Below are 27,897 nucleotides of genomic sequence, written 5' to 3'. Positions count from 1 at the left end.
TTCTGAAGCCTTAAAGACCAACTTAGCCAATGAAACATTTTTTGCCCTCAGGGGCAATTTCACAAAGGCAACTTTTCCAGAGGATTTTCACAGATAGCTGAACAGAACACCTTTTAATCAAAAATCTTATCTGTATTAACAAAGTTTTATGACCTAAAAAGCTTGCTTGGGGTTTCTGAGAGATGAGGAGCCTGAGTATTAGCTCCTGCCATAAGGACATCTGGGGATCTGGGTCATTGCACTGAGGATTAATTGGTACAACCTGGTGGAAAGGTATGAAAATCATCTTGTCAGGTCCTTGCCAGGTCATTCTGCACAGCTTTCAGACTCCTGGGCCCACACAACTGGGGCTGTGAGTCAGGCTGGCCCAGACCACCAAGGATATCAAAGGAATCCAAATCAACAAGAAGGTGAGGTTGTGACCAAGAGTTATGTGAGCATGTGCGTGGAGGCAGGACTAGAAACCCTCAGAGGACAAACTCCTTACTGAATCAAGAAGCTGCATTACACACACAGGAAAATGCAAACTAATTTAATTTTTTTAAATAGTTTTATTAAGTATATGACAGTATATGACAGAAGGCATATTGGAAAATATTCATGACCTTCTATTAAAGCCTTCCTAAACAAAATATCACAGACATATTTGACAGAAATAAAGGGTATTAAAAAAATGCACTGAAGGCCTAATTATTTTGTATAGATTTTTTTTCCACAGAAAATAAAAGTTACAACATAAGGCTAAAATTTAAGTCCTACTGAAGTCAAAGACCACCATTCTTCAAAGAAACAAAAGAATTCACAGAAAAAGTTTTGTTCAAGAAGACCAGAATGACCTAAGTTTAAGAGTACAGTGTATTTATGAAAGTATTTTTACAAGCCTTTCTCCATACTGTGTACACAAGTGACAGGAAAATACAGTTCTTTGAAGACAAAACCATGAAAAAATATGATCTGACCACATATGAGTACCATTGAAATAGAAAAAGGAGAACTAACTTCTGGACAAATTTTAGCTTTGGATTTGGGTGATCTGCCTGAAAAGTCCTTGTTTTTATCTAATCAAATCCATGAAATTCCACAGAAGTCTGATGATTCAATTGTGTGATGCCATGCTCAGCATCCACGGCTCGAGGGCATCAGCTGCTTGGTATAAAATACATCAGAGTGCAAATTCTTCCCAGATCAAAATCATCACCACAGGAGGAGAGCCTCCCACGTGGTCCCAGCTCCACCTCTGCATCACTGACCTGTCAAATTTGACTTTGTGCAGCAGGGTGGCATCAGGCCAGCAGGTACTGCAGTGCCAGCAGCAGGGAGGTGCCCACTCCAGCCCAAACAAGGGGGAGGCAGCTGGGTTTGGATTCCCTCCAGGATGGATGCAACTGAAGCAGGTTAAAAAAAAGCCTGGCACGAGGTCCCAGCACAGAGACTGCTCAAAATCACCAGCTGGGATTAGTGTGAGTAGTGTGAGGCACACAGCAAGCAGAGTGCACTGTGCACAGGTTTAATGCACTGCTATCCATTGTATTCCCTTTTTCTAGCAAGGGGATACCTGGGCTCAGCAGGGCTTTTAGGCAACTCAGGGCAGTGGATTCCATTTCAGCTCTGGCATGCCTAAGCTTTATTCACTGATGCAATGATGCCCAAAGCTCCCCTGTGCTTCAGTTCTTCATTTGTACAATTAATTAATAGTGGCAACACTGTCTCACCAGAGTGCTGCAAAGAAAAAGCTCACTAGAAATGGTAAGGCACTCAGAAATTGGATAATAAGCACTTTGTAACCTCCTAGGGAAAAATTAAACTTGCACTGTTGGAATGTAGGTCAAGGGTTAAGCTTAAGACTAAATTTCTGCCCTGCACAGATAAAGCACCTGAAGAAGGACTCCTGTCTCATGCCAGCCTCATCCTGGCCCCCTGCAAAGGATCACATTTCCCTTTTCTCTGGGAAATGGGGAATATCTAAAGGAAAATCTTGCAGGACCTTTGGTAGGCAAGCAGCTACTGCAGTGTCCCAGCAGTTTATGAGAAGCAGGACTTGTCTCTGTTCTAGTCTTCTCCTACAACAAAGAAGAGGATGCACATGGAGAAGAATAGAGTAAAATTTTAAAACCTAGTGTGATTTCAGAGCTGGTGCTCATTTGAGCAGCCCAGAAGTCATTTCCCATTCAGCCCATGAGAACAGGTTTAAGCTTCGTTTGTGCCATTCATTTCCTTCTTTAGTCCTTCTCCCTTCTCTCTCAAAGGTTCCAGCTCAGGCCCATCCTGTGTGGAGTCTTGGTTCCAGTTTTTTTTGCCTTCATTTTCTGTCCTTACAGATTTAGGATCCTCTTCTTTTGCCTTTCTTTCCTTCTCCTCCTTGGCAAGCATACGATAATTATAATAATTCATGATGAACAGAAAGGTTCCTGCCAGGACCATCACAGCTCCACATTTAATGAACATATATTTATAGTCCCCAAAGGTATCAATAAGAATTCCTGTAAAATATATATTAAAAAAAAAGGAAATTTAGAGATGAAGGGAAGGGTATTGTGTTTTCAGATCCTGTATATCAAGGAAGACTCTTGTGGCTTTAGGATAAAATATTCTCTGAACTTCTGATCTCTTCCACAAACCCTCTGAGCCTGCAAATACTGAACATGTGTTGCACTATGCAGTAGCCTGTGGGTAGTTGACATTGGTACAGGTAATGCTCTGATAATTTGCACAGTTCAGTAGAAGGGGACAGAACCTAGACTGCAAAGTCTGGACCTTTTCAGCACACCTATTTTTTTCCGTGCTCCTCTGATCACAGAGCCTGCAGGCAGCCTTTCCACTAACTCCAATGATCAATGACAAGGATGTCCATTTGGCTTGGCAGCCAGAAATCAGCAGCTTTTGGGAAAACTTTCATGAAAAGGCACCTGCCCACTGGGTCTCATCTCAGGCTCTTGGCAAAGACCCTGTGATTTATCCACCACGGGTCACCCAGCAGCATTAGAGGGGGCTCAGCTTTTGGTCACAGCTGCCCTTTCTGCAGTTGCACTCCTGATCCAAAGAGGAAAGGGCACAGCGTGAAACTGGAAAACATTAGTTCCAGGGAAAGCAAAGATGATGCTGTCAGTGTCAGATAATTTCAATGCCAAGACAAATGTGACAGGTTCCTCTCAAAGGTTAATGCCTCTGCTATGGAGTTACAGAGTAATTGAAGGAAGATGGCTTAATTGAAATGTCACCATTCTCCATTATGTCAAAAATGTAATGCAAATCTTATTGGGATTATGATCCTGAGCATTAATTCCCATTTACTGGGCAACACAGACCATTCTCAACATCCCGAATCCTAATTAAAGTAAGACCCACTCCTAACCTGGCCTTCACAATACAGACAGTCTTCCCTGAAACTGGCCCATCATCTCTGAGCTCTGTGACGTTTTGGGATATGTTCTCCTCCTCAGAAAGAGGGACCTTTAATTACATCCCAATTGACCCTTAATGTTGAAAAGCTGATGATTAATTATCCCACTGCATTGCACTAACAAGGGTTTTTATGGTCACCAAATAGATTTCCTGATCACAATAATAATAATTTTTAACTGGTTTTGGTCAGTGGCTTTTCCTGAATCATCCCTAGCTGACTTGGTTCACCATTTTCCATGCACTGTGTTTTTCATGCTACTGGTGAAACATCAACCAAACGCTAATTGCAACAATTTTTCCTTTTCTGCTCATCAGGATGACCTAGAGGTCTCCTAAATAGGTTTCAATGAGAGTTTTAATGAGTAGAGTATTGGAAAATTCAACAGTAGGATAGTCTTGCCTCTTTTCCTTTGAGAATAAGATAAAGTCATAAAACACATTGGGAACAATTTACTTAGTTCATTAAAGCAGAACCCTGCAGTAGGTTATTAAAATGCCAAAGAACCAATAAATTTGCTGCTTATTAAAATGGTGGGGAAAACCCTACAAAACTAATATTACTGATTATTACACAGAACTGTTTTAGCCTCATTAGCAGTCTCTTGTCATTAACTTAATCTCCCACACAGAAAATTACATAATTCAGAAAACCATTTTAAAATTGTATTTTCTTTTGTTTGTCATTAATTAAATAATGAATCTCTAATCAAGAGGGTACAGCTGCTTCTGTCACACTGTATGAGCTACCCAGTAATATGAAGAATTAAACAGCTCTGCAGGATGTGTCATATGAAGCATTAGCCAGATCTCAGTTTTGAATTCAGGAAAAAGGTTCAAACTGCAAAAGGAGCACATGCTATAGAGGGAATATTAAGGCTGTTAAATCACTGGATATCACTGCCCTTACTTATCTTTAGATGACTGAGAGTCCTCCTGGAGACTCTATATTGTCTCTTTGTGGGCTCTGTCTTTTGATGTTTCAAACCATGCCATCCAAAATAAACATTTTTTAAAATTATTTTTAGAACAGACTTAAATCTTTCAGCTGCACTAATATGACTGAAATTCTTAAGTGGCTTACTCAGAGCTTTAGGGACAAACAGTGAGGTTTGAGTCAACAAGAGGCTTTCATAGAACTGTTGTGTTTTACTGAAATTGTGGTGGACTCCAGCCTTTTGCACAAGGAGGAATGTCTAGGAGGAGCTGTCTGAAGTGCAAGGTGCTTGGTGTTGTAGGAAGTCCCACTCTGCAAGTTCATTTCAAGTGTCTGAAGGGATCCAGGATTAAAAGATGAGTCTCCAAGACTCACTCCAACAGAAAGGAGGAAAGAGGAGATGCTGGAGGAGACATCAAGAACACCCTTTCCTGTCCAGTTACTAGTGGAAAAACTGTGATTATGAAGCAGAGAAAACACATCTAGAATAATTTCATGTTGCCCTGATTTTTTTAAGATTTTTTAAGCTTTCTGATATTTACATTCTTGTAGCGAACTTTCTCACACACTTTCTGTAAATAACTTATTGTTTTGCATTATTTTATGGAAGAAGAGAAATTTGATGGACTGTTAGGTTGTCATTGGAGAGGTGGCACTTTCACCCTCCAATCCACTGTCACTTTCAGAAAACTATAAATGTTGGAGTCAGAAAACAAACTTCCCTTTTCCTTCACCTTGAGAGCTGCAGTGTGTGCACTTGTGTTGTTTTGTGTCCCATAGTGACAATTTCCCGCAAGCTGTGCTTGCAAAAGTCTAAACCCAAGTGACAGGGCAGTGCCAGCAGGGGAGGCCAGCACACTCACCTCCAATGGGGGGTCCCAGCAGGATGGTGCAGCACTCGGCGATGGTGACGAGGCCGACGGCGCTGGTGAAGCGGGCAGCTCCCACCAGGTCCATCAGCGTCTCGAAGAGCATGGCACACACCATGCCAAAGGCCAGCCCAAAGAAGCTGGAGTACACAATGAGCCCTGTGTAGCTGGAGGCCAGCGGGCACAGGAGGTGGCAGGCGCCGTTGAAGGCGATGGCGAAGCTGAAGAAGTACTGGATCCTCGGCCTCACCCACCTGCTGTTGGCAACGATGCCAGTGGTGGGGCGAGCAACCATGTCCACAATAGCCAGGATGGAGAGCAGGAAAGCAGCTGAATATTCATCAATGCCAGTGTGCTTTGCATAGGGGGCCAGGAAAACAATGGGGGCAAAGAACCCCAGGAACATGAGCACGTTTCCGATCAGGTAAATCAAGAACCCTCTGTGCTTAAAGAGGGAGAAATCAAGGTACTGATTGACTTTTTCAAAGCAGTCCTTTTCTCCTTCCTCTTCTGTTTTGTTCTCCATGGGGCCATCTTCAGTGATCTTTCCTTTCAAAGCATCCTTCCCTTTCTCAGTCACCTGGGTTTTGACCGGTGCTGGGCCTGGCCCGATGGGTCTGAAGAGAGCTCCTGCCACACAGCAGTTTAGTAAAATTGCCCCAAGAATTAAAAAGCTGCCCCTCCAGCCAAAATTGTCAAAAAGGAATTGGTTGAGAGGTGCCAGGGTGCAAAGCATCACGGGGCTCCCTGCCATAGCAAGGCCATTGGCAATGGGTCTTCTCTTCAAGAAGTATTTCCCTATGATTATCACGGATGGCTGAAGGTTGAGAGCAAGGCCAAATCCTGGAAAACAGTTCAGATAAACAAAGGAACATTTGAGACCCATTTCTCCTCAGCTCATTGTTTAAGGAAATTCACAGTCAATTGGTTCACTGGTGGCTCTTCAACACAATAATCTGGATGAAAATGTTGCTCAGGGTGTCTCTGAGTTCTGGCTGCCAGGTTTGGGTAACCAGACCCCAGAACCCCTCTTTCAGTCAGAGAAGCCCCTGGCCTTTGCACTGTAAATCTCCTGGGTGGCAAAACTAGCACCAGGAGTTTGCTTCAGAGTGAACCAAAACTATTCCCTCACGAAATGCTGGTGGGTTCTGTCCAGACACAGTGCCCTTGCTGGGGGAGAGGATGAATCTGTTTTTAAAAAATAGCAACTGCCAGTTTGAGGAAGTTTGTTTTGGCTTGGACAGTCTCAACCACCAAAGTTCATCCATCCAGGGCTGGCCTCCCCTTCCATGGGCACCCAGCTCTGCTGCTGGGCAGCCAGACCTGCACAGAAAATAACATCATAATCCTCCTCAGCCACAACTGATTTGGTGCTGTGAGCAGTTCAGGTCTGATGCAAAAGATTAAGAGGTCTGCAAGTACACAGCAAAACAGCTACTGAGGATGCTAATTACACAGGACCCCAGAGTGTTTCTTTTAATTAGAATTTATTTTTATTGCATTTAGATATATAAATGCCATTATAAATCTGCATTGCTAATTCAATTGGCCAGCTTTTCCTGCACAGGTGGAATCTGCAGGCAGAAATACCAAATGCTGTGATGGTCTCAATTTTCTGTGGTTCTGTTTGAGAAAACTGCCACATAGAACCATAGGATCACACAATCAGTAAGGCTGGAAAAAACCCCCAAGACCATAAGAGTCCAACCTCTGACCAGTCATCCCCTTATAAACTAGACCAGAGCTCTGAATGCCACCTCCAGTTTTTTCTTGAACATTTCAAGGATGGTGAATCCACCACCTCCCTGAGCAACCCATTCCAAAGCTTAATCACCTTTTCAGTGAAAAAATTCTTCCTGATGTCCAACAATTCTTCCCGATGCCCAACATCAATAATCAATAGTTAAACATCAATAATATTTTCAAGCCTTTCTTTGACATGCAGCATTTTCCTAAAAAGTTCATTTTTCAGAACTCCATCAAAATGGCATTTGAAAGTCATGCCACATATTTTCCACTCCATCATCCAGGAAAGAATGAGCCACATTAGAACAAAGCAGAAATGTAATCCTTGAAGTGATTATATCAGAGAACATGAATCCTGAAAATAGGGTCATGCAGATTTTTTTCTTGTTCATTAGTCGATATAATTAGTTTGTTTAACTGTGCAGTACATAATTAGGCATATTGCTTTACAGAAGAGAATTTACAAAGGTCAAGGTCCTCAAAATTAATTAAGGAACACTATCATTAGTCACTGATAGAGTAGAATCCATCTGATGCAGCAGAATCCAGCCAATGCTGGAGAGCTTCAGTTTAAATGGCTTTACAAAATTATGATTTTTGCCAAGTCTAAAGTTCTTTTTTTTTAATTACTTTGAAGTTTACAACATTAAAAATAAATTGAAATGGCAACAGATTAAAATAATTCTGGATACAAAACATTCTCAGCATGAACTTTTTTAGATAGTCCATATGTCAGGCAGGGCACATCTTTGGGAAGTGCAGCCTGCTTGCAATGCCTATAGGGCCAAATTCAGGGTGACCTGGGAACCAGAGGAAAACCACAGCCCTGGTTAGAGAACACCCTTGGACAGAGCTGAAACATAGAAATGTCTCTTTTTCCACCTGAGAAGATGCAGCACAGCAGGTGAGAGTTTGCATTACCTCCCCATTTCCCAGGCTGGTCAGTAAGGGCAGAAATTGAACCAACATTTCCACAGAGTCATTTTTGGTAAGGACACACCACACGTCTTCCAAAGGAGGAAAATCAGACTGGATGCCAGATACCCACTTAAACAATAATCATCTCAATTTTTTCTATTATGTGAACATTAATTTGCCAGTCAGACAAATCTAATTTAATATTACCTCATGCTCTTCCCATTAATTAAATTTGGAGAGTTTCAAATTGAATAACTGGAATTTCAATTTACTTTAAGCTTTTGGCTGACTTTAATAGGAAATATTTGCATCCATTTTATTGCAGTTTTCAGAAGCTGCAGCAGCTTTTCCATAGCTGGAATTGTTACTCAATAACCACATTTTCTCCCCAGAGATATGACAGAGAGGTCTGTCAGTGGTGTTGCAAGAACAGAAGCAAACCTGTGCCAGAGGGAGTGTCCTTTCCTGGGTTAAATACATCTCACTCATATCACAAGGAAATAAGTGGTGCTACAAGACTCAGCTGTGTAGCTATTGATCTTGTTCTTACTTTATTAGCAAGGAACAATCTGACCAGGTATTTCAGTGCTCAGCCCTTCCAGCCATGGCAAAGACTCTGCTCTCATTAGTCCACGTGCCTCACCCAAGGTCCCATTTTATTTCATGGCAGTTTAAATGGTGCACATTGAACTAAAATCTGACCAGTTGCTACCACCTTGCAATTAGCTTTGAAATTTGCTGCTTCTGCCTCAGACTTCAGAAGAGGTTGCATGTTGAAACACCTACTTAATGCATCCAGGCTGGCATCTGTCCAGGTGGACAGCTTGCAAACCCCATTTCTTTTTCTAAGCACTGCAGGGAAACAAATGGGAAGAGGCTGTGGGGTTTCCTGTGCATGCAAAGTGCCTCATGCAGCCCAGAGAGCCATCAAGGACAGAGCTGCCTCCACCAGCAGAGCCTGGCTCCTGCTCTGCATGCAAATGGAAACAGGCATAATCGAGTCAGCAGCTGAGATTGCTGTGTCTAATCCCTCCACTGCAAACAGATACTTCCTGCTCTGCTCCTCTGAAGAGATTTCTATTAATATGCCAAAGGCACAGGACTGTAGCAGAGACCTCCTTGTACCAAGACCTTGTTTTTACCTCTGTCCCTGTGACTCACATGAGCCCAGGCTTTTACATCAGCCTGTTTTCTTTCTAGGCTAGTAGGAAGGAGGCTAGAAAGAGTGTGATGTTTACAGGTTGCTTTACAGTTACTGCAAATCCCTTTTACAAAAGCCTCTCTCCTCGTGCAGCAGCACTGTCACAGCTGTGTGATGGGCAGGTGGCTTCCTAATTGCCCTTGAATGCTTCCATGCCAGGCCTGACCAGAAAAGATACTTCAAGCTTAATTGGAGGCATCAAGCACTGTGTTAGCAGGCTTACAAACATCTTCCCTTCTCTGTCAAATTAATATTCCTTCCCAGCACCCCCCGTGCCTGCAGATGATGGGTTATCAGCCAGCACCTCATGCACACAGCTGCCCTTGTTCAGCAGGCAGGAGGAAAAGATGCACACAATGATGTGCCCTGCTCAGAGGAATCAGCACAGCAGTGCAGAGAGAGGTGGGTGTCTGAGCCCTGTGCCTCAGGGCTGGCATGAGGGTCACCTGTGTGCACTGAGCACTGCCCACACTCAGCTCTCTGTGCTGGGTGATGGACCAGACTTGCAGACACGTTCAGGGACCAAGAGCAAGGTCTTTATCAATCCTGGCTCTGTTGGGGTTATGCAGGGAGCTCCCTCCTGTCACCTTTTTGGCCAAGTGCTTTAGAACAGAGAATCTGGTGCCTTCCTACAGCCCTGTTTCTTGTCTGAGTCCTTCTGCTCACCAAAGTGCATGGAATATTTTCAGCAGAGGATTTATGGTGTCCATATGCTAATCCAGCATTAGTCAACTTAGAATCACAGAATGGTTTGGGTTGGAAGGGACCTTAAAACTCATCCCATTCCAACTCCCTTGCCATGGCAGGGACACCTTCTACTGTCCCAGGTTGCTCCAAGCCCCATCCAGCCTGGCCTTGGACACTTCCATGGATGAGGCAGCCAGAGCTTTTCTCTCAGCCAGGTCCTCTCAACCCTCATAATTAAGAATTTCTTCCAAGCATCTCATCTAAACTGCCCTCTATCAGTTGAAATTCATCCCCCCTTGTCCTGTCACTTCCCCCTTTGCCTTCCCAGAGGGCATTTGTTTAGGAGGAAATGGTGTAAGCTCATGCATTAAGAAATATTGGGAGCCATTGGTTAATTTTATTTCCCATCACTTTGTTTCTGGAGTCTCTTTCAAGGAATCTGCAAGATTTATTCATCCAATAATGACACAATTTCATTTAATTACAGTGACAGTCCTTAGGAATAGTAAAGTTTAAGAGAGGGAGTGCTACACAGGGATTTATTCACTACTGTACAGATTTAATAAAAGAATATTGATATAGAAGAACAGGGTGACAAACTTTCTGTCCCAATTTACTTTGCTAGTGGCTGGTTTTATTGATTTTAAATGTTGAGCTCACATTTTCACATTCAGAAAGCAGCAACACTTAATGCATCTGCAGAGAGATTGGGAACATTTATTAAACCATACACCTGGCAACCTCAGAAGCCAATTTTGAACTCATTGTGTCATGCTTCCAAGCAGATGTCCTAGCTGCACTGGAATAAACTTTGGCAGTATCTTATCCAAAACAATAAACCAGAAATACTTACAATTAAGCATCTATACTCACACAGGTGGAGAGCTCTATTCCATCTACCTTTAAAAGCAATAACCTGGCACCTGCAGGCTTTAAAGATGCTGGACTGAGCCTATGCCTCATTCTACTTCAGTTTCCAATATGGAATTTCATATTTCAATACAGGCAATTCAAATTGGAACCTCAAGAAGGAAATACAGGGTCGGTTTTTTTTCACAGTAGGGATATTTTTGGTCAACTCCAGCAGTTCTCATTTTCAGATTAAGAACCTCCTCACCTCACAACCTGGAAAAGGGCAAGTCAACTGAAGCAAACCCCTGAAATCTGATCTCATGTATCTCACAGAGGGAAGATAACACACAGTAAAACAGGAACAAGGGTGCTTTCTTTATAGTCACACTTGTACCCAGAAGGACTTGCTGTGCCCAGGGCAGAGCACAGCCAGCCTGGGTTTGCTTCAGGGGGAGCTGAGGGCTCTGATGGCCACCATCCCCAGCACCTGGCCCAGAGCACTGAGCTGCACAGAGCACAGCCCTGCCTGGATCCCACACACCATGTCCAGCCAGGAACACAGCACAGGGATCTGCTCTTTGCTGAAGAGCATTGATAAGGACTGTGGCAGTCATATTTTCTGGAAAAATCCCTTTGCCCAGGATTTCTCTCCTGGGAAACTGAGAAGCCTCAGAGAAAAAGGAAAACAGTATTATCTCATTTGCTTCCCCTGTGTTTTGCTGCTTTGGAATGTGGTTGAAGATTGCTTACCAACAGGTGATTGTTTCATTGGTTTCATGTGAATTGTTTTGACTTAATGACCAATCAGGGCCAAGCTGTTTTGGGGCTCTGGAAGGAGTCACAAGTTTTCATTATTATCTTTTTAGCCTTCTGTAGGTATCCTTTCTGTATTCTTTAGTATAGTTTAGTATAGCATTCTTTAATATAATATAGTATCATAAATTAATAAATTAGCCTTCTGAGAATATGGAGTCAGATTCATCATTCCTTCCTTCATCTGGGAACCCCACAAATACAATAAAGGAGGGCCTTTGTCCCACCAGATTTAACCTCACAAGCTTTTTATCTTCCCATGTGTTTGTGTTGGTGCAGACATTGCCCAGGGGTGCCAGCCCCAAGCCATCAGAAGGGAGCCTCACTGTGCAGGGAAGGAGGTGCTGTGTTCTCACCTGTGATGAAGCCCACGCAGATGTAGAGCTGCAGGATGCTGGTGCAGAAGGCAGCTGAGATCATCCCCACGCCACACAGGAGCCCCCCAAACATCACCACGGGGCGGCTGCCGTAGCGGTTCACCAAAATGCTGCTGATGGGGCCTGGGGAAAGAGGGCAGAGAGGGCCTTGAAGTTGTATCTTCTGACAGAAGGGCATGCTGGACACCAAGCAGGTAAAGCTCTGCAATACCAGTGGGCCTGAGTGCTGCTGACAGCTCCCAGGGTGAGCTCGGGAAGAAAATGGAAAAGCAGAGATCTTCCACATGGAGATGGCAGCATGTCCAGTGCCATGGATGTGTAACCAGTGACAGCTCCTGTGCCCAGGACTTCCAGGTGTCACCAGAGAAGGCAAACAGCAATAACAAATCATGTAAACACAGGATCTCAGCACAGGAGCTCCTTGGTTTATGATGATGTTAAACTGCAGACACAAAGCAGTGGCTCGTATTGTGAGGCAGATATCACAAACGCTGCTGCATTTTTAATGCCTCTATTTAATGCAATTCCAATATTGCTGACCAGGACTGAAGCTTCAGCAGAACAGTTGTTAATTAAATCTTAATAGCAGTCCATGTAGGTAGGAAATGTTGGGGATGATGGATTAGCCAGAGCTCAAAAGAACCAGTCTGGACTTGACTTTATGCAAAGAGGAGGTTCAGGGCAGTGCAAAATTATGAAAGAGGGAAATGGCTTGACAAAAACTGTGCACACTGAAGCAAAGTGTTGAAATCTGAGGAAGTGAGACCAGTAAAAATCAGAATCACAGTAAGATATATATTGGAGGGACTTTGATGGTACCTCAGGACCAACCTCCTGCTCAAAGAAAAGCCAGCTCTGAAGTTAGAACAGACTGAGAAGTCAGAACTAGAAAAGCCAAGCTGAACAGGAAAGAGCAATCCAGAAGTCCAAGCTATGAGATGCAAAGAAAAGATTCTGTATTACTCAAAAGTCTTGAATCAAAAGACTTCAGAAGTGATACTGGAAATGAGGAAGGGGAATGCAAGCAGATTAAATATCTGAATTCACCTGGCTGTTTGTGGTGCTACTCATCATACAGTAATGGTGTTTCAGAGCCCAGTGTGCCTGCTTGCCTTCATTCCTGCCACTTCCCACACCACTCACACATACAATACTGCAAACTGGTATTTTAAAGGCACAGGCATCTCTGAAGAGCTTGGCTGTGGGACCTACCTCACCACAGAGCCATGGTGAAATATTTATCTTAAATAATCTCAGCCAGAAATAGCTCCAGAGCTCTCTCCAGACCTTGCAAACCACAGAACTCCTGATCACAGGAAACCCAGAAACCCCAACCCTCCCTTAGCATGGCTGACAGCATCCAAACAAGCCCTCAGCTGTTATAATGTGCAAGAATAGAAAACAGTAGATATGGCTGGTTTAATCTGGGGAATGAAGCCCACAGAAATGGTTTCCATTTGATGTCTGAGGTCAAAACACTCATAAATTAAATGCACACAAGCACAGCCTCAGCAACATCCCTGTGACTGTGATCTGTGATCTAGTCCCATCAAATGCACCATTCAATTAAAATCTCTGGGTGTCTGTAATTACACGGAGAGTTTTTCTGCTAATGCTGTAACTGGATTCACACAGGTGCATCCTTTTGCTGCACAGAATTCAATGAGAAGTTCTGGGGAAAGGGATATGTATTTGAGATCAGGACAGTGAGAAAGACACCCCCCTCTGAAGAGTTTCCCCTGGTCAGGGCCTGAACTTGCATCGTGCTTGAGCTGCTCTCAGCACGTCCTGTAATTCAATAGATTGAGCCAGTGTTCCTCAGAAAGGCACCAACATATTCATCTGCAGCCTCAGGGCATGCAAGGCTTCCATTTTTCAATTTTCCACATGTCTGCATTTCTGCAGAATCAATCTAATTACTCAGCTAAGAAAATGTGGTTTCCATTACCTTTGCCCACTGGCAGAGGGCTTTCACCCTATAGCATGTAGTACCAAGGAGCAAAGCATTTAAAACCTACAATGTTCCTGCTAAGGCTCCTCTCCTGCTCTGCCCTGGGACAGCTACCATGGAGAGAAGCCCCTGCTGAGAGAGGAAAACCAGGACTGCTCACACATGCCCCACTCTCACAGCATCCAGCTTAGGAGAAGGGAAATTGGGATTAATGTCCCTCTCAGTCCATAAATGGTTGTATTGGCTTCACCCATCAGGAAGGATGGGCCTGGACCATGACAGCAGATAATGAGCTGGAAGGGGCTGAGGGTAGGATACATTCTGCCCAGCTGTGGGGAGAGCTGTAGACAGCTGTTATTTTCCTCTGCTTCAGCTGTAAGAGAAGTAGAGAAAAAGAAATGCTTGTATCCCAAATACTGGCTTTACAAATGAGAGCAGCCTTTCTGTGTCCCTGTCTCGTGTGTGCTGTGCCCTCAGCCACATCCCAGCTTCCCAGCAAGCACTTATTAAGCCATGAGACTGAAACTTTTCCCCATTCTTGTCTTGTGTGATCTCTCAGCAGTGTTTTGCAGGAGGTCTGCATGACCTTCACCTGCTGCAACCATAGCAATCAGTTTTACAACAGGAAAATCAGCCCCCTGTTTGCCAGTCTGGGCGGGAGAGCTGAGCTCACAGGGAACTGGGACAAAATGCAAAAGCACAGAAGCTTTCCCCTTTACAGCCTGGAAGTGTCCAGACCCTGTGAGCCTGCTTTGGTAAAGAGCCACATCCTGCAGGATCACAGCCCATGCCTGAGGGACAGCACCTGGGCAGCCTCACCCACACAGAGCTGGGCATCAGAGACCTCTCAGACACTGGCTGCATCCAGTTGGAGCACAAAACAGAACATCTGGACTAAACCTTCTCAGCCACAGAGAATCCACAGTAAAAGCCATGATGAGCACTCAACCTGCAGGAAAATCTAGACCTAGCAGGAAAACCTACATGAGACACCAAGAAATCCAACCCAAAACTTCAAAAAATTGGGAAGTCAAACTTTCTTGAGTTGTTGCTCAAAGGCTGAAGGGTTTATAAAAGTCCTGAGCAGACCTTTCAAATGCATTGGAGCAAGTGCAAAATCATATCCCCAGAATTACTTCCACTTAAGTCATTTGGACCTACAGAAACATCCACAGGCTTTAGCAGAGCAGCCTTTCAAAATCTGCCCAAAACTGCACATGCAATCTGTCACATCTGGGAGCTGTGCACACTTCACCTCCCAGCCCTGCCAGCCTGGGCAGGTGACAGAGACCCCCTCACCCTGCCCAGGTGTCTGCAGCAATCAGCATCACACCCAGCAGATCTGGGTGCACCCCCTGCCCTGCTCTGCCCCGTGTCACCTGCACTGTTTCTTGAGTAGATTAAACAGCAAATATTAGATAAGTTTACCAGCAGCATTGTGGGATAGCTTCAGAAAACATTAAATAGCTCAATTTGGGACAGAGGGCTGAGGAAGAGGGAGCACAAAGCCAACACTGCAGTTGTGGGAAATGTGAAACACAATTACTGCTATGCTTGCAGCTATTGCACAAATTAAAAGTGTGACAGGCCCTGGCAGCACGGTGGAATTGAAAAGCAGGACCTGTCATTTACCAGTTACTCAGCTGGCATGGAATAATAGAGATATTGTATATTAGCACAGAGAAAGCATTTAGGGTAAAAGTGTGTGCAGCTTGGATCCCAAGGCCCCTTTAGCTGCTAATACCTGCCTGGTCAAACGTGCAGGAACCACAGGCTCCCTGTCCTGGCATCCCAAGGAACTCATTGCTCCCTCCTGCAAGCCTGCAGCAGGACAGGCTAAGAGGGATCAGGGTGATTTTTGCTTCTTAATTTCCAGCACCAGGTGAGAACAGGGCAGGAGAAACAGCTGGCAAAGCTCTCAGAGAGCTGCCATTTACCTGGCTTGTCCTTGAAGGAGCAGCAACACAAACACTGTGCCAGCCCCTGGAAAGTCAGAGCGAGGAGCAAAAGCCATCCCAGCTGCTGAGAGTGTCCCCAGTGCACTGAGGCTTCTCAGGGAGCAGAGCAGCCAGGGCTGTCCCCACAGCCCCAGCACCAACACAGCACTGCAACTGCTAATGATGAAATTAGAGGTATCACTCAGTTAACCCCTTGCACCCCAGTACATTCCAATGACAGGAATGCTGACATTAGGGCAGTGTTTTGGTGCAGGAAGGGATGGCACTGCCTCCTACCCACCCAGCCTCATGGCAGCCCCTTCCATGACCCAGTGATTTCCTCCTTCCAGTGAACTTCCAACCATGGCTCTTTTATCATCCACTGCAGGGGGACAACACAGGACAGCAGAGGACACAGTGGGGATGCTGAGCCTCATCCTGCTGCTGGCTTCACTCAGAGCTGTGCCTGTGGCTCTGCACCTCCCTGGCTCACTGGGACCTGCTCTCCATCATCTCCATCAGCCCACGGTAACAGCAAGGAATGCCTGCTCAGAAGTGCTTCACTTTACACCCCAAGCCCTTGCAGAGCAGGGTGCACACCATGAGGCTTCCAATTCTGCCTGCAGTAAAACTCTGCAGCCTGGAGAGCAGCAGTTTGCAGCAAATATCCCCAAAAGATGCAGCTGGGATCATGGAGCCCCTGGAAGACTGATGAGATGTAAAGCACTACCCTCAGCCCATATAAATCACACTGGTTTAGTGCCTGTCCTGTTTAAAGCCTCTCTTTTCTCATACCTGTGGCAGATTTCCATTCTTTGTTAGCTGGTACATGAAAGGCTGTGTCAAAGTGGCTGCTCTTGGTGGCAAGAGAAACACAGGGACTCGCCGGTGGGGAATGCAGCAAGCCTCAACTCATTTGTTAGCTTGTCCAATTACTTTTCACCTTGAGTTTTGTGTTTGCACAAGTGAAAAGGACCCTGAAGAGGGGACAGTAAAACCATAAAGAAGAAGCAAAATACCCTGGGCTTTCCTCTCTTCTCCTCCACAAACCCAGGCCACCTTGTCATTCATTCTTCTTGAGTCACTGAACTATGATCCAGAAAGGACCATAATGCAGAGCTGGCACATAACAAGAAATATCAATCCAGACTGGCTTAAACTCTTGCAAGTATGACAGTGCTCAAAAAATAGACACCTGAATTGCCTTCCTGTTTTCCTCAGCAAGCCTTATGAATTTTTTATGAGCTGCAAAACTTCCAGTGCCGGTGTGAAACACTGATGTATTTCTAATAGGGACTAAAACATTCTCCTCTCCCATACCTCCGACCCTGTGTGTGTGTATATATATATATATATATATATATCCCTTATTTGTAAGGTCTGGTTTGTCTTTTTTTTTTTTTTTAACTTAACTAATAGTATTCCTCCTTACTGGTGGAACTTGGCCTGGATGAATTTCTGCTGCAATATTTCTGTGTAGGGCTTTCAGATAAGCAGCAAAGAGCTGAGGCCGTGACAATCTGTAACCCAGAGGCTTCCAGCATTGTGGGATTTTTCCAGGTTTCACAACACTGACCTTCTGACAGTGTAAAGTGGCACAGAGCCAGTGCAAATGTTCTAGGTCTGCTGGTCAGACCGTTTGATGACCACACAGGTGATAAAACAACAACACTTTAAAATACTCAACTGCACAGACCACCACTGGAAGATTTGGGACCACCAGTGCCCCAACATGCAGCTCAGCTTTTCCTGCTTTTCCACAGTGACAAGTCACTCTAAAGAGCTCTTCCTGCTCAGGGACATTGGCCAGCACCAAAAGAACTGCCCAGATAGTTAATATTTTCCAAACTATTGTGAAAATACAAATAGGAACTTGGCATGCCGTGATGCCATGGACTGTGGGGAGTCACTGGGGACACAAGAAGGAGTGCAATGTACTCAGAGGAGAGGGAAAGGGGGGGAAATCGTTTATACTAATGAAACAAAGTCTATTATTACACCAGTAGTAAAACAACAACAGGAGCAGCCTGCAATTTCCTCAGTAATAATCTCACTCCCTCCATGGAATAACAACCCTGCCTTTGGCTTGGTAATTTATCCACCAGGGTACCAGCCCACCATGACAGAGCAACCTCCTCATTACCCCTGAATGAAAGCAAGTGCCCCCACTTTATTAATGAGCTGCCAGACCCCCCAGCCTTGGGAGATGGGGGGATCAGCCAGCAGCTGCTGGTAACAATGCACAGCCTGAAAGGGAGGCAGCCAGAGAAAACATAGGGCCCAGCTGCCAACGTGGGGGGAAAGGGATGAGAGGGTCAAAACCTGCAGCCTTTCACTCTTTGTAATGCCAGAAGAGGCTTGGGTTGCTCATGGCTTTAAGTGTTTGTGTCAGCAGGGTGTGGAGAGCTGCTGCTCACCCTCGGTCCCTGAGCCCTGCTCCTGCCTGCTCCAGATCACTGGAGAATAACTGGGGGTACCTGCTAATCGTGATGCCTCATCATTATTAGTCTCAGCTGCTTGGTTCAGATGGTTTGGTTTTCACCTGCATGCTGAGGAGCCCACAGACCCTTCCTCAGGCAGTGCTGCTGGGGACAGGATGGCCCCACACTGGGGACAAGTGGCAGTGAGCACATGCCCCAGGTGACAACCACAGTCTCAAATATTCCTCTGCCAGACCTGACAGAGCAGCTTCCAAAGACCTGTCCACACCTAAATCACCCTGATGCCTTCTACTACATTGCAAATAATCCATTTTAAATAAGGAGGCTGAAATCCAGCTCATGGCACAGCAGCTCCAACAGCTAACCTGGCCCCAGAGATGCTTCATTTGCTTCCTCACAGGTGAGGAGAACAGTCAGTTCATTTAAGGGGTAATGGCTGCAGCTCCAGCACAATCCCTGTGAGATGATTCATAAACCAAGCATGGGAGAAATTGTCTGGACACACATTATTGAGTCATCAGACTGGTCAGTGCTGTGGTGCCTGGGCAGGCCTGGCACTGTACTCACTGGGAAGGTGGTGAGGGCAATGATCCACTGCAGCAATCCTCCCTCCCTCCCCTGCACCCAGCAGGCGAGCCTTAGGAGCACAGGGACCCTGACCTCCCACCTGAAACTGGCCACAGCAGCAACCTGATGTTAAAAAAAAAAAAAAATAGAAGAAGAAAAACAAAGCAGACAAGGTCCAAGCTTCAGAAAGACAAAGTGTTCTCTTCCTTATCCACCAGTCTTATCTGATCAGTGCTCTGGCACTTCAATTTCCAGACTACCCAGTTCAGATGCTGCTCCTGCAGGAGGTGCAGGAGGAGCCACAGGCCAACAGCTCCCAAACTGGGGCTGTGGCCAAGGTCCTTTCTGTCCCTTTCAGTTTAGGCAATAAATAACCTCCCCTGCAAAGGGACAGCACTCAGGGGTTCCCCCAGCTGCAGGTTTGGATCTCACCATGCAGCAGATCACAGCTCACCTTCACAAGGTCATGGCATCACAGTGTTTGAGTTTCTCCTGGATTTCTTTAGCTGCCCTTTTGCCTTGGCAGGACCTCTGGCTGTGATCTCTTCCATCACTGGAAGCCCAGCTGCAGGGCAGGAGCTCCCTGTGTGGCAATGTGGAAACCCAGGGCACTGGGAATATTTCTGTGTCTGCTCTGGGGTGCCCTGACCCCCAGGGCAGCACTGACTCTGACCCTCATTCATGGAGAAAGCTTCCCAGACTTCAAGATAGACTGGAACCCACAAAAGTGTGAAATAGATTATAGAGAGCAGTGTAGGTGTGTCACCTGGTGAGAAATTGAGGGTTTGGGGTTTTTAGTGTGTTGTGGATGGAATCAAGATGGAGGGCACAGGGTGTGGTCCTGGGTTTCTTCTTCATGCTTCTTCTTCCTCCTTCTCCATGGGTTTGGGTGGCATTTTGTAATTGGGCAGAAAAGTCCCCATTGCAGCTCTTTGGGATCAGTTACTGGGTTAAAAGGGGAAATAATCCAGGTGTCAGCTCTTAATTGGATAGTTTAGTCTTAAAAGCCCTTGTACCAAGAGACTTGGCCATTTTGTGCCTTCTAATGAAAAGCTGCCCAACTCACAGCAGTGAGACTGTTTTACTGATGAGAAAAAATAAACACCTGTGTCTGAACATGAACTACTGTCTCAAGTGCCTTCACTCCAGACCCAGAGAAACCCACAGCTGGCACCCCCACATGGCTGGAACATCCATTCCTGGAGGTCAACAGCCCTTGGTTACCACTCTCAACACGCTGCTCCCAACTTGGCCCCTGCCTGCTGGTGGTCTCCAAAGGGCTTTGCCCACCCTGGGACCCTGCAGGACTTGACAAGAGCTCAGTTACACTGGAGAGCCCATCCTGGGGCAGAAGAGCATAACAGAGGATCACAGGTCCTGCTTTTCAATTCCACTGCAATGCTCTGGGACAGGTTGGCATCTGGGGGAAGAAGTTTTACATGTTTGAATTCCACTTGGGGGGAATGGATTATAACTTATTCCTTGGCTTAACACCCTTAACAACCCCCCAGCCAAAACTCTTCACTTCCTTCCTCCTAGTTCTTATTAATCTTGGTTTTTATTAAGTCTATCACATCTCTATTACTGCTGCCTGGTGACCTTGGTAGCTCCAATGAAGGGCAAAATGATAAAGCTTTGTGACCAAGTCCACGAACACAGAAATATTTCACCTGAACCTACAGTGCTATTATTGCCTTTAAGTAGAACAGAGCTATTTAAAAAAATAAAAAATATAAGCCCATACGTGGTGACCTTGCAGAGCTGGAGTGCTCTGTGAGAGTCAGGAGAAGTATATGAACCTGCAGCACCATTCATTACAGAACTCAAATCATTCCTCATCCAGCTTTCTTATCAAAACCCAGGATTCTAATGGTGCTGCTGCCCCAGGGATTGCCCCTGCCTGGGGAGGAGGTCTTGTTTCCAGAGCCTGGGAGGCTGATGGGATGGGACTCCCAGAGGTGGGGATGGTAAGGGAAAAGGTGAATTCCAGCATCAGGCAGCTCCAGGAGCACCTGGCAGGGCCTGAGCCAGGATAGCAGGATGCTGGATATCCACAGCTCTGTGAATAAACAGAATAATCTTCCTCCTTTTGTTTCAGCCTCCACAAAATGCCCAGGTGGAAAAGCACATCCCTAGGGAAATCCTGGTAAAAGCCCCACTTGAGAATTATGAATGTTTGTTGAACCAGCAGTAGAGAGAGCTGACACAGGTGAACATAACCTTGGAAAACCCCACCTCCCTCCCGTGCCTCAGTTTCCCCTTGCTGTGCTGTGGTGCTTCACAGCTCTTTGAAGGCAAGTGAGATGGGTGGGGAGCCCTGGGTGGGGTTTTCTGGAGGCAGAGGAGGTTTTGACAGAGTCTGGACCAGAGCAGGGGAGAACACTGGCAGTTTTGATTAAGTTAAAAACTGCAGAATCAAACTCATTATTAATATAGCTTTATGCCACTGCATGTTGTAAGGTTCTTTCTAAACCTGTCACTGCAATTTATCATGCTAGCAGTGTAATAAAATACAGCTATAAAATTTTGGATTAAATGTTCAAGGTCAATGGTGGACTTTCAGCTTCCCTATCTCTTCCTTGCTGCTTTAGCAGATCCTCTATTAAGCACTTACAAGCTCTGGGAGAAAGTTTTTTTGGAGGAAAAGATTTAGTTGTGGAGCATTTCCAGAATTAAATCTCCAGGTAATTTGATCTTCACCAAATTACAAACCAATAAATAACAAGACTAATAAACACTGGTTGGTTTCAAGTGGAGGCTTTTTCACCAGAAGCACTCTCATTTTATTGTGTTTACAAAATGTGGCTCTCTGATGCTGTCTTTGTAAAATAGACAGAGATTCCTTAATTTCAATGGGAATTTGGATGTGAGAGAGCAGCACCCTGGAGATTTTGGGGGCAGTTTTACAGCAGGGTATAGCAAAACTGAGACAAGACTCCACTGCAGTACATTCTGAATAAAAGCAATGATGGTGCTGATGCCACGAGCCTGAGCTTTTTATGTATTAAAGGGCAGCAGAAGCAGCACCTATTTACACCTACAAGCTGTATATAAACATGCACAGCAATCACAAAAGAGTGAAATTCTTCAAAACTACTAAAAAGAAGCTTCAATGTCCCCTGGTGTTGCCCCAGCTATTCAAACCAAGCAGCTGAAATGACTCTGCAGGAGGATCTGCTCTCTGAGCTCCCTTTGGATGATTCCTGTCATTCCATTAGAAAGATGGAGGAAGCATTTGGCCACGCAGTAAGCATAAAAAAAAAAAATTAAAAAAGAAAATGCAGATCCTATCCTAGTATTAAATTATTGTCTCTATTCTGGCACCTGTGCCAGGAGGCTGGCTCGTTGTTCAAGCTCTAACAGTTGGCCATAATAAAAGATTTTACTTCTTCTCACAATCCTTACCTCTCTTGCAGCCTCACAGGAGACCATAAGAGCTACAAGAACATTACTGCTATTAAATTAGTGGCATCACTATTTCTTATTTTCAGAATGTTTGGCTGTTTCCCCTGATGCTGAATAGGGCAACTAATTTACTAGCAAATTAATACTGCTTATCTTTTCTTTCCTTAGAGCTCTGCTGCCTCCTGCTTTCCCTGGCTAATGGCTGTCCCCTGGGACACCTCTGTGGCTAAGCTTGAGATGTGTCACCCTTAAAAGTGGGACAAGGGCAGCTCAGTTTGGTGAACCTGGCACCACCACACAGCCCACATCAGGAGGTGCCAAGGCCAAAGGCTTTTGGCTTTGCAATGAAATTGTTTCCTAAACAAAACTCAGCCCCATATGTGAGGCAAAACGTTGGGAATCTCAGTCTTGTGTTGGCACAGTGCCCAAGAAGGCAGCTTGCAGAAAGAAGCCCTGCCCAGGGCACCTGGCAGCACGATGGGTACCCGGTGGTGCTCCACATTTTGGGACATTTGCTGTGTCCTCCTGACCCCCAGAGGCTGTCACCTGGGGGCTGAGGTGCAGCTGAGAGCACCTTTAGGGAAGGATGATGCCATGGCCCTTGGTCCCTTACACAATCAGAGAATCATTAAAAGACCTCTAAGATCACTGATCAGATCCTTTTCCCTTTTTTTTTTCCCCATGCATGAAAGACTCTGCTCTGTAATACCTTTCTCATTTAGGGTAAGGAATGAGTTCTTCACCCATGACAGGAAAGAAAAGAAAAGTAGAAACATTGTAAAACAAATCCTTCTTTTTCAGATTGATAGGGCTTCAGCCTGTGGGATTTGGTCAGAGAAAAGCAATGTTCCCTCCTGCTCCTCACTCTCAAACCTCCCAGCCTGCCCTCTGCAACTGGAAAAGTGGAATTGCTGAACAGGAGCTCTGGCAAGAGCTACAAGTACCCCATCATAAAGTCCAGGCTATCCACTTTACTGCACAGTAATCTGTTTTACTGCTTGTATTATAGTGACAGAATTGTTTTCTGCAACCTAGTTCAGATTAAGAAACTGGGGGATAAGACACATTAACTCCTGTAATATATATTGCCAGAGCCCTGGCAGGTGTAAAACAGCTTCCTGGGGAATTCAGCAGAAAGTGAAGGGCAGAAACAGTCCTGGCTGCTGATTTTCAGTTTTAGTCTGAAAAGCTGGAACTCCTTTGGTGCTACAAGCAAAGCCTCAGGTGGTCACTGTAAATCTGCATCCATGCTGTCAAAATCAACACAGCTTCTCCAGTGGAGATTTGGGTTAGTTCATGTATTCTCAGAAAATAAGCTTCATTTGCATTATTTATGAAATGCAAACTCAAGCTCTGTTACAGTGCAAGCAGCACAGTCCAAAAACAAGTCCTTAGACCAAGGAGAACACCAAGGAAACCAGGCACTGTGTCAACAGAAGCTGTGGCCAGTGAAAACATCATCCTCTGCATGCCCTGCCAGGGCAGCAGGCTGCCCCTGGGGCTGCAGGGAGCTGGGATGGGGCCGGGATGGCCTTCCATGGCCTCACCTGACACCAGCAAATGGGACCCCCAGCCCCCAGGGACATGTCCCCCCCTCCAGGGACATGTGCCTGATGCTTCATGTGCTCAGTGCCCCCACAGGGCTGCAGACAGCATCACCTCCACACAGCCTGTGGCCCTTCTGCCTCATTTGGGAGAGGAAGGGAAGGGATGGACATGCTGTGGCAATAATCATTTGGTTTGGTAGCTCTGTTAGCTGCTCAGGAGTATGTTGAAATCTTGGTGGTTTTAAAATTTCTTGTTTTGGAAAGATTAGCAAAAATGTTTTCTGGTTTTTCAGCAGAGTAAATCAAAGCTTGCATGCTCACAATTCCAACAGGCACTGCCACAGAGCAAAACCTTTAATGAGGATTTCCAAATCACTGGAGTCATGCATAAGCTACACCCACTCTGGAGTTAAATGCCCACTCAGTCAAAGCAGAGTGTTAAACACACTCTTGGACACTCCTGCTTCATTGCTCCATGCTCCAGCAGCTCCCACCACGCCCTGTCTGCAGCCACTGAGGCACCCAGCACCTCAGCCAGGGGCACAGGGAGGATCCCAAGCACCAGATCTCCAGAGCAGAGGAGGGGAGGCTGGAAACTGGACATGAATCTGAGCAGCTGCAAGCAAGAGACAGTACAAAGAGATTGTTTGGAGGATTTTTCACAAACAGGATGGGACTGCTGGGGTGCATTCCTTGAGCTTTTATTGCAGCATCAGCTTCACTACATGGTTGAGACAATAGAAAGATGATAAAAGCTCACATACAACCAGCAGCAGCCAAAGATTTCTTTGTTACAGAGCATTTTAAAAACTTTCTGGCCAATAGCATATTGCTAAAGCTTACAAACAATTGTTCTAGCCAATCACTAAAAGAACACATAGACCAGCTTCACACAATGCTTCCTCGTATGCCTTCAATTAACAAAATACAACATGCTACTATTAAGCTTAAAACCTTCTTCTATCTTGCTAAGCATATTTCTCTACAGTCCTAAGGTCTATCTTAGCCAAACCTAAAGCTCAAGCTATTGTTTCATGTCCTTGCTTGCTCAACTATTGCAACTTTTTCTACTTTCAGACTTCGCAGCTGCAGCTAGTTCTATGTTTTCTGTTCTTTCTGTTTCTAAAACCTACTTTTACAGCTTTCTAGAAATGATCTTACCTTTACTATTTCCCTCAACAGTCACCTGCAACTCAGCTGTATCATCTCCCCCATCACTATGTGATAGCATCAGGGAGAGTGATGTTACAGCTCCTGCAAAAAGGCAGGAGATGCTCAGTTAATCAGGATAAAAGCCCACTGCAGCACCCCAGGTACAGAGCACACAGCACTGACTTGGAACACTTGGAGAGACAGAGAAGAAGATGGGCTGGATAAAGAGCAGCTGGAAGGAGGCAGAGGGGATCAGAGCAGCATTTCACCTGCTCCAGCTCCTCCTTGGCCATGAGCTGAACCCCAAGAGGCTCAAGCTCCCCATCTAAATCCCTGTGAGCAACTTGAGGTGCTGCCAGGTGCAGGGTGCATGTTCTTCACTTGGTCATGGTCAGGCACAAAGCATCTCTTCCATACCAGGGGAGGGGACAACTTTTTTTTACTGGAACACAAAGCAGAGCTGCCAACAGCTCACAGAGGCATCCAGGGAGCCCCAGCCCACAGGTAAATACTTTGGCACATTTATTGCAGTGTAATGGGACAGCCAATGAGACAACAGCACTGGCACAAGCAGGGGATTTCTCTCTCTAAATCACTGCTTGGGTTCTGCCCTCCAAGTGCTCCATTTGGGGATTCTTGTGTAGGAACTCAGCCTTTGCAGAGCTCATCTCTGTAGGACCAAGTCTGGGTTACAACAGAGGGGATTACAATAGGGCCTGACTCAAGCCTCACTTCTACCCTACAAACTTATACAAAGCAACTTTATTTTCATTAGTAGCTGTGCTCTTCAAGAAGCACTACAGTGCATTATTAAAGGAAAAATAAAACCACCTTTGGAAAAACAAAGATTATTCTCAGAATTTCTTTAATAGACAGGATATATATTGATGAAGCTTCCTGCAATTGCAGAATGTGGTTCCTGTCCACCTCCAGCTGAAGATTTAATCAAGGGCAGCCCATGTATTTCATTCAGTCATTAAGGTGATATTGAAATCATAAAAAAGAGCAGAGTTACATGCACTGCTTTACAACTGATGGGAATGACTGACGATTTCATTGCTGTCATTATCAGCTGCCACAATAAACAAACAGCTCCTTCATTTATTATTCTACTCCACACTCAGCCCTGGCTGAAACCCAGACCTAGTTATTTCACACCAGCCTATTCTCAGGGCTTTTTCTCTGATGCCCATAGAAAGTTTTCATAGGTAATCTTCTGATTTCTGGGTAGGAGCCCCTCAGGCTCCTAGGCCATATGACTCGTCTGCCTAAAGAAACATTTGGAAACATGATCAGAAAGCAAATCTGTGGATGGTGGCCACACAGATGGACACTTGGTTGCTCTGCTCTGGCCCAGAGTGGAGATTTCTGGCTTACTGCTGCTCTTACAGCCCCCCGTGCCGGTGGCTGGTGTAGGAGCACTCACCTGCACCGTACGTCGTGGCCAGCATGATGGAGGAGACCCAGGCGATCTCGCTATAGGACGTGCCAAAGAAATCCTGGATTTCTTTGAAGAAGATGGCCAAGCCTTTGGGGAAGGCGTAGGCGAAGCCGATGGAAACGAAGGCGCCGAAAACAACCACCCAGCCCCAGCCGCCGTCCGGCGGGCCGGGGGCACGCCCTGCCTCAGCGCGGGCCGGCATGGCCGGGGGGATGGCTCCCCGGGAGCCCTGCAACACAGAGGGGGCGGTTGTGGGGTCAGTCCCGGGATGCTGCTCCTCTGGACCCTCAGTGCTAGGGTGCTTGCTGCTCCTGCAGACCCCAGTCCTGAGATTCTGCTCCCTTGGATCCCTCGTCCCAGGATACTGCTCCTCCAGACCCCAATCCTGAGATTCTGCTCTCCTAGACCCCCAGTTCCCACATGCTGTTCCCCTGGAACCTCAGTCCCAGGATGCTGCTCCTCAAACCCCCAATCCTGAGATTCTGCTCCCCCGGACTCCCAGTCCTGAGACCCTCGACCCCCAGTCCCGGGATGCTGCTCCTTTGGACTCCTTGTCCCAGGATACTGCTCCCCACATCTGTAGTCCTGAGATTCTGCCCCCCTGGACCGTCAGTCCCGACATGCTGCTCTCCTGGAATCCCAGTCCTGAGATTCTGCTCTCCTGGACCCTCAGTCCCGAGATGCTGCTCCCCTGGAATCCCAGTCCTGAGATTCTGCTCCTCTGGACCCCCAGTCCCGGGATGCTGCTCCCTTGGACCTCCAGTCTCAGGATTCTCCTTCTCCAGACCTCAGTCTTGGGGTGCTGCTCCCTAGCCCCCCAGTCCCGGGATGCTGCTCCCCCTGAGCCCACCTGCACCGCCGCACACACCTCGGCTCAGGTGAGTCCCGTGTGCTGGGCCGCCCACCCGAGCCCCGTGCGCCGCCGGAGCTGTGCCGGGGGGGGCAGGAATGCCACGTGTACCGGGGGAAAACCACAAACAGCGGCTCCAACCCGCTGCTCCGCCCCTCCCCGGTGCCTGCCGAGCCCCGGGACACTGGTGTGACACAGGTAGGACGCTGGTGGGACGCGGGACCCGCGGCCGGACCGGACCCACCTGCGGAGCGCGGCGCTGGCGGCTCTGCCCGGGCCGCTCCGCTGCGCTCCGGGCGGGACCGGCCCGCCCCGGCCGAGGGACCGGCCCCAAACCCCCCGGCAGTCACATCCCTCACTCCAGTCACATCCCTCACTCCAGCACTCCGTCCTCTCGCCTTTCCTCGCCCGCAGCCGAGGCAGCAGCACCAATCTGCCCGCGGGCGTTAATTAAACCACCTTCAGTTAGTTAAATGCAAATTGTTCTTTTTTACTTCCCCTGTGCTTGCACCTGCATCCCTCCTCTCTTCCTTACTAAATCCCAGCTCTTTTTTCCTCCATACCAAGTTGTTTGCTGCTCTCCTGCCCCCGGACCACATCATCGTTATAAAAAAGGTAAAGGAGAGTGATTTTTTACACGGGTAGATGCTGATAGGACAAGAGGGAACAGATTTAAGCTGCAAGAGGGGAGATTTAGATTGGATGTTGGGAGAAAATTCTTCACTGTGGATGTGCCAGAGCATTGGCACAGGTTGCCCAGAGAAGCGGTGGCTGCCCCATCCCTGGAAGTATTCAAGGACAGGTTGG

General features: G+C 46.3%; 1 protein-coding gene and 1 long non-coding RNA gene across 4 annotated transcripts in view; one reads left to right on the top strand and one right to left on the bottom strand.

Moving 5' to 3' along the window:
• The window catches only part of LOC132332435 (uncharacterized), a 66,638-nt gene extending 46,821 nt beyond the window's left edge, over positions 1-19,817 (top strand). The window contains exon 3 of the long non-coding RNA XR_009487900.1: positions 16,076-19,817. This is a non-coding gene — a long non-coding RNA (uncharacterized LOC132332435). The remainder of the gene's footprint in view (positions 1-16,075) is intronic.
• Positions 532-27,354, bottom strand: LOC132332434 (monocarboxylate transporter 2-like). Of its 3 annotated transcripts, none has more exons than XM_059856777.1 (5): positions 27,335-27,354; positions 26,226-26,469; positions 11,779-11,922; positions 5,200-6,048; positions 532-2,480 (listed from the first exon to the last, which is right to left on the bottom strand). In XM_059856777.1, the coding sequence occupies exons 2-5, from the start codon at positions 26,440-26,442 to the stop codon at positions 2,188-2,190; spliced, it is 1,503 nt and encodes a 500-aa protein (XP_059712760.1). In that variant the 5' UTR covers positions 26,443-26,469; positions 27,335-27,354; the 3' UTR covers positions 532-2,187. The 3 variants fall into 3 exon arrangements, with proteins under 3 accessions (XP_059712760.1, XP_059712757.1, XP_059712759.1); XM_059856774.1 differs by lacking the exon at positions 27,335-27,354 and adding an exon at positions 27,091-27,320; XM_059856776.1 differs by lacking the exon at positions 27,335-27,354 and adding an exon at positions 27,109-27,320.
• Between the last annotated feature and the right edge of the window lie 543 nt (positions 27,355-27,897).

This window comes from Haemorhous mexicanus, chromosome 11, assembly GCF_027477595.1.
Source record: "Haemorhous mexicanus isolate bHaeMex1 chromosome 11, bHaeMex1.pri, whole genome shotgun sequence".
Lineage (NCBI taxonomy): Eukaryota > Metazoa > Chordata > Aves > Passeriformes > Fringillidae > Haemorhous > Haemorhous mexicanus.
The sequence above is the reverse complement of the archived record's forward strand: the minus strand, read 5'-3'. Positions and strand labels throughout refer to the sequence as shown.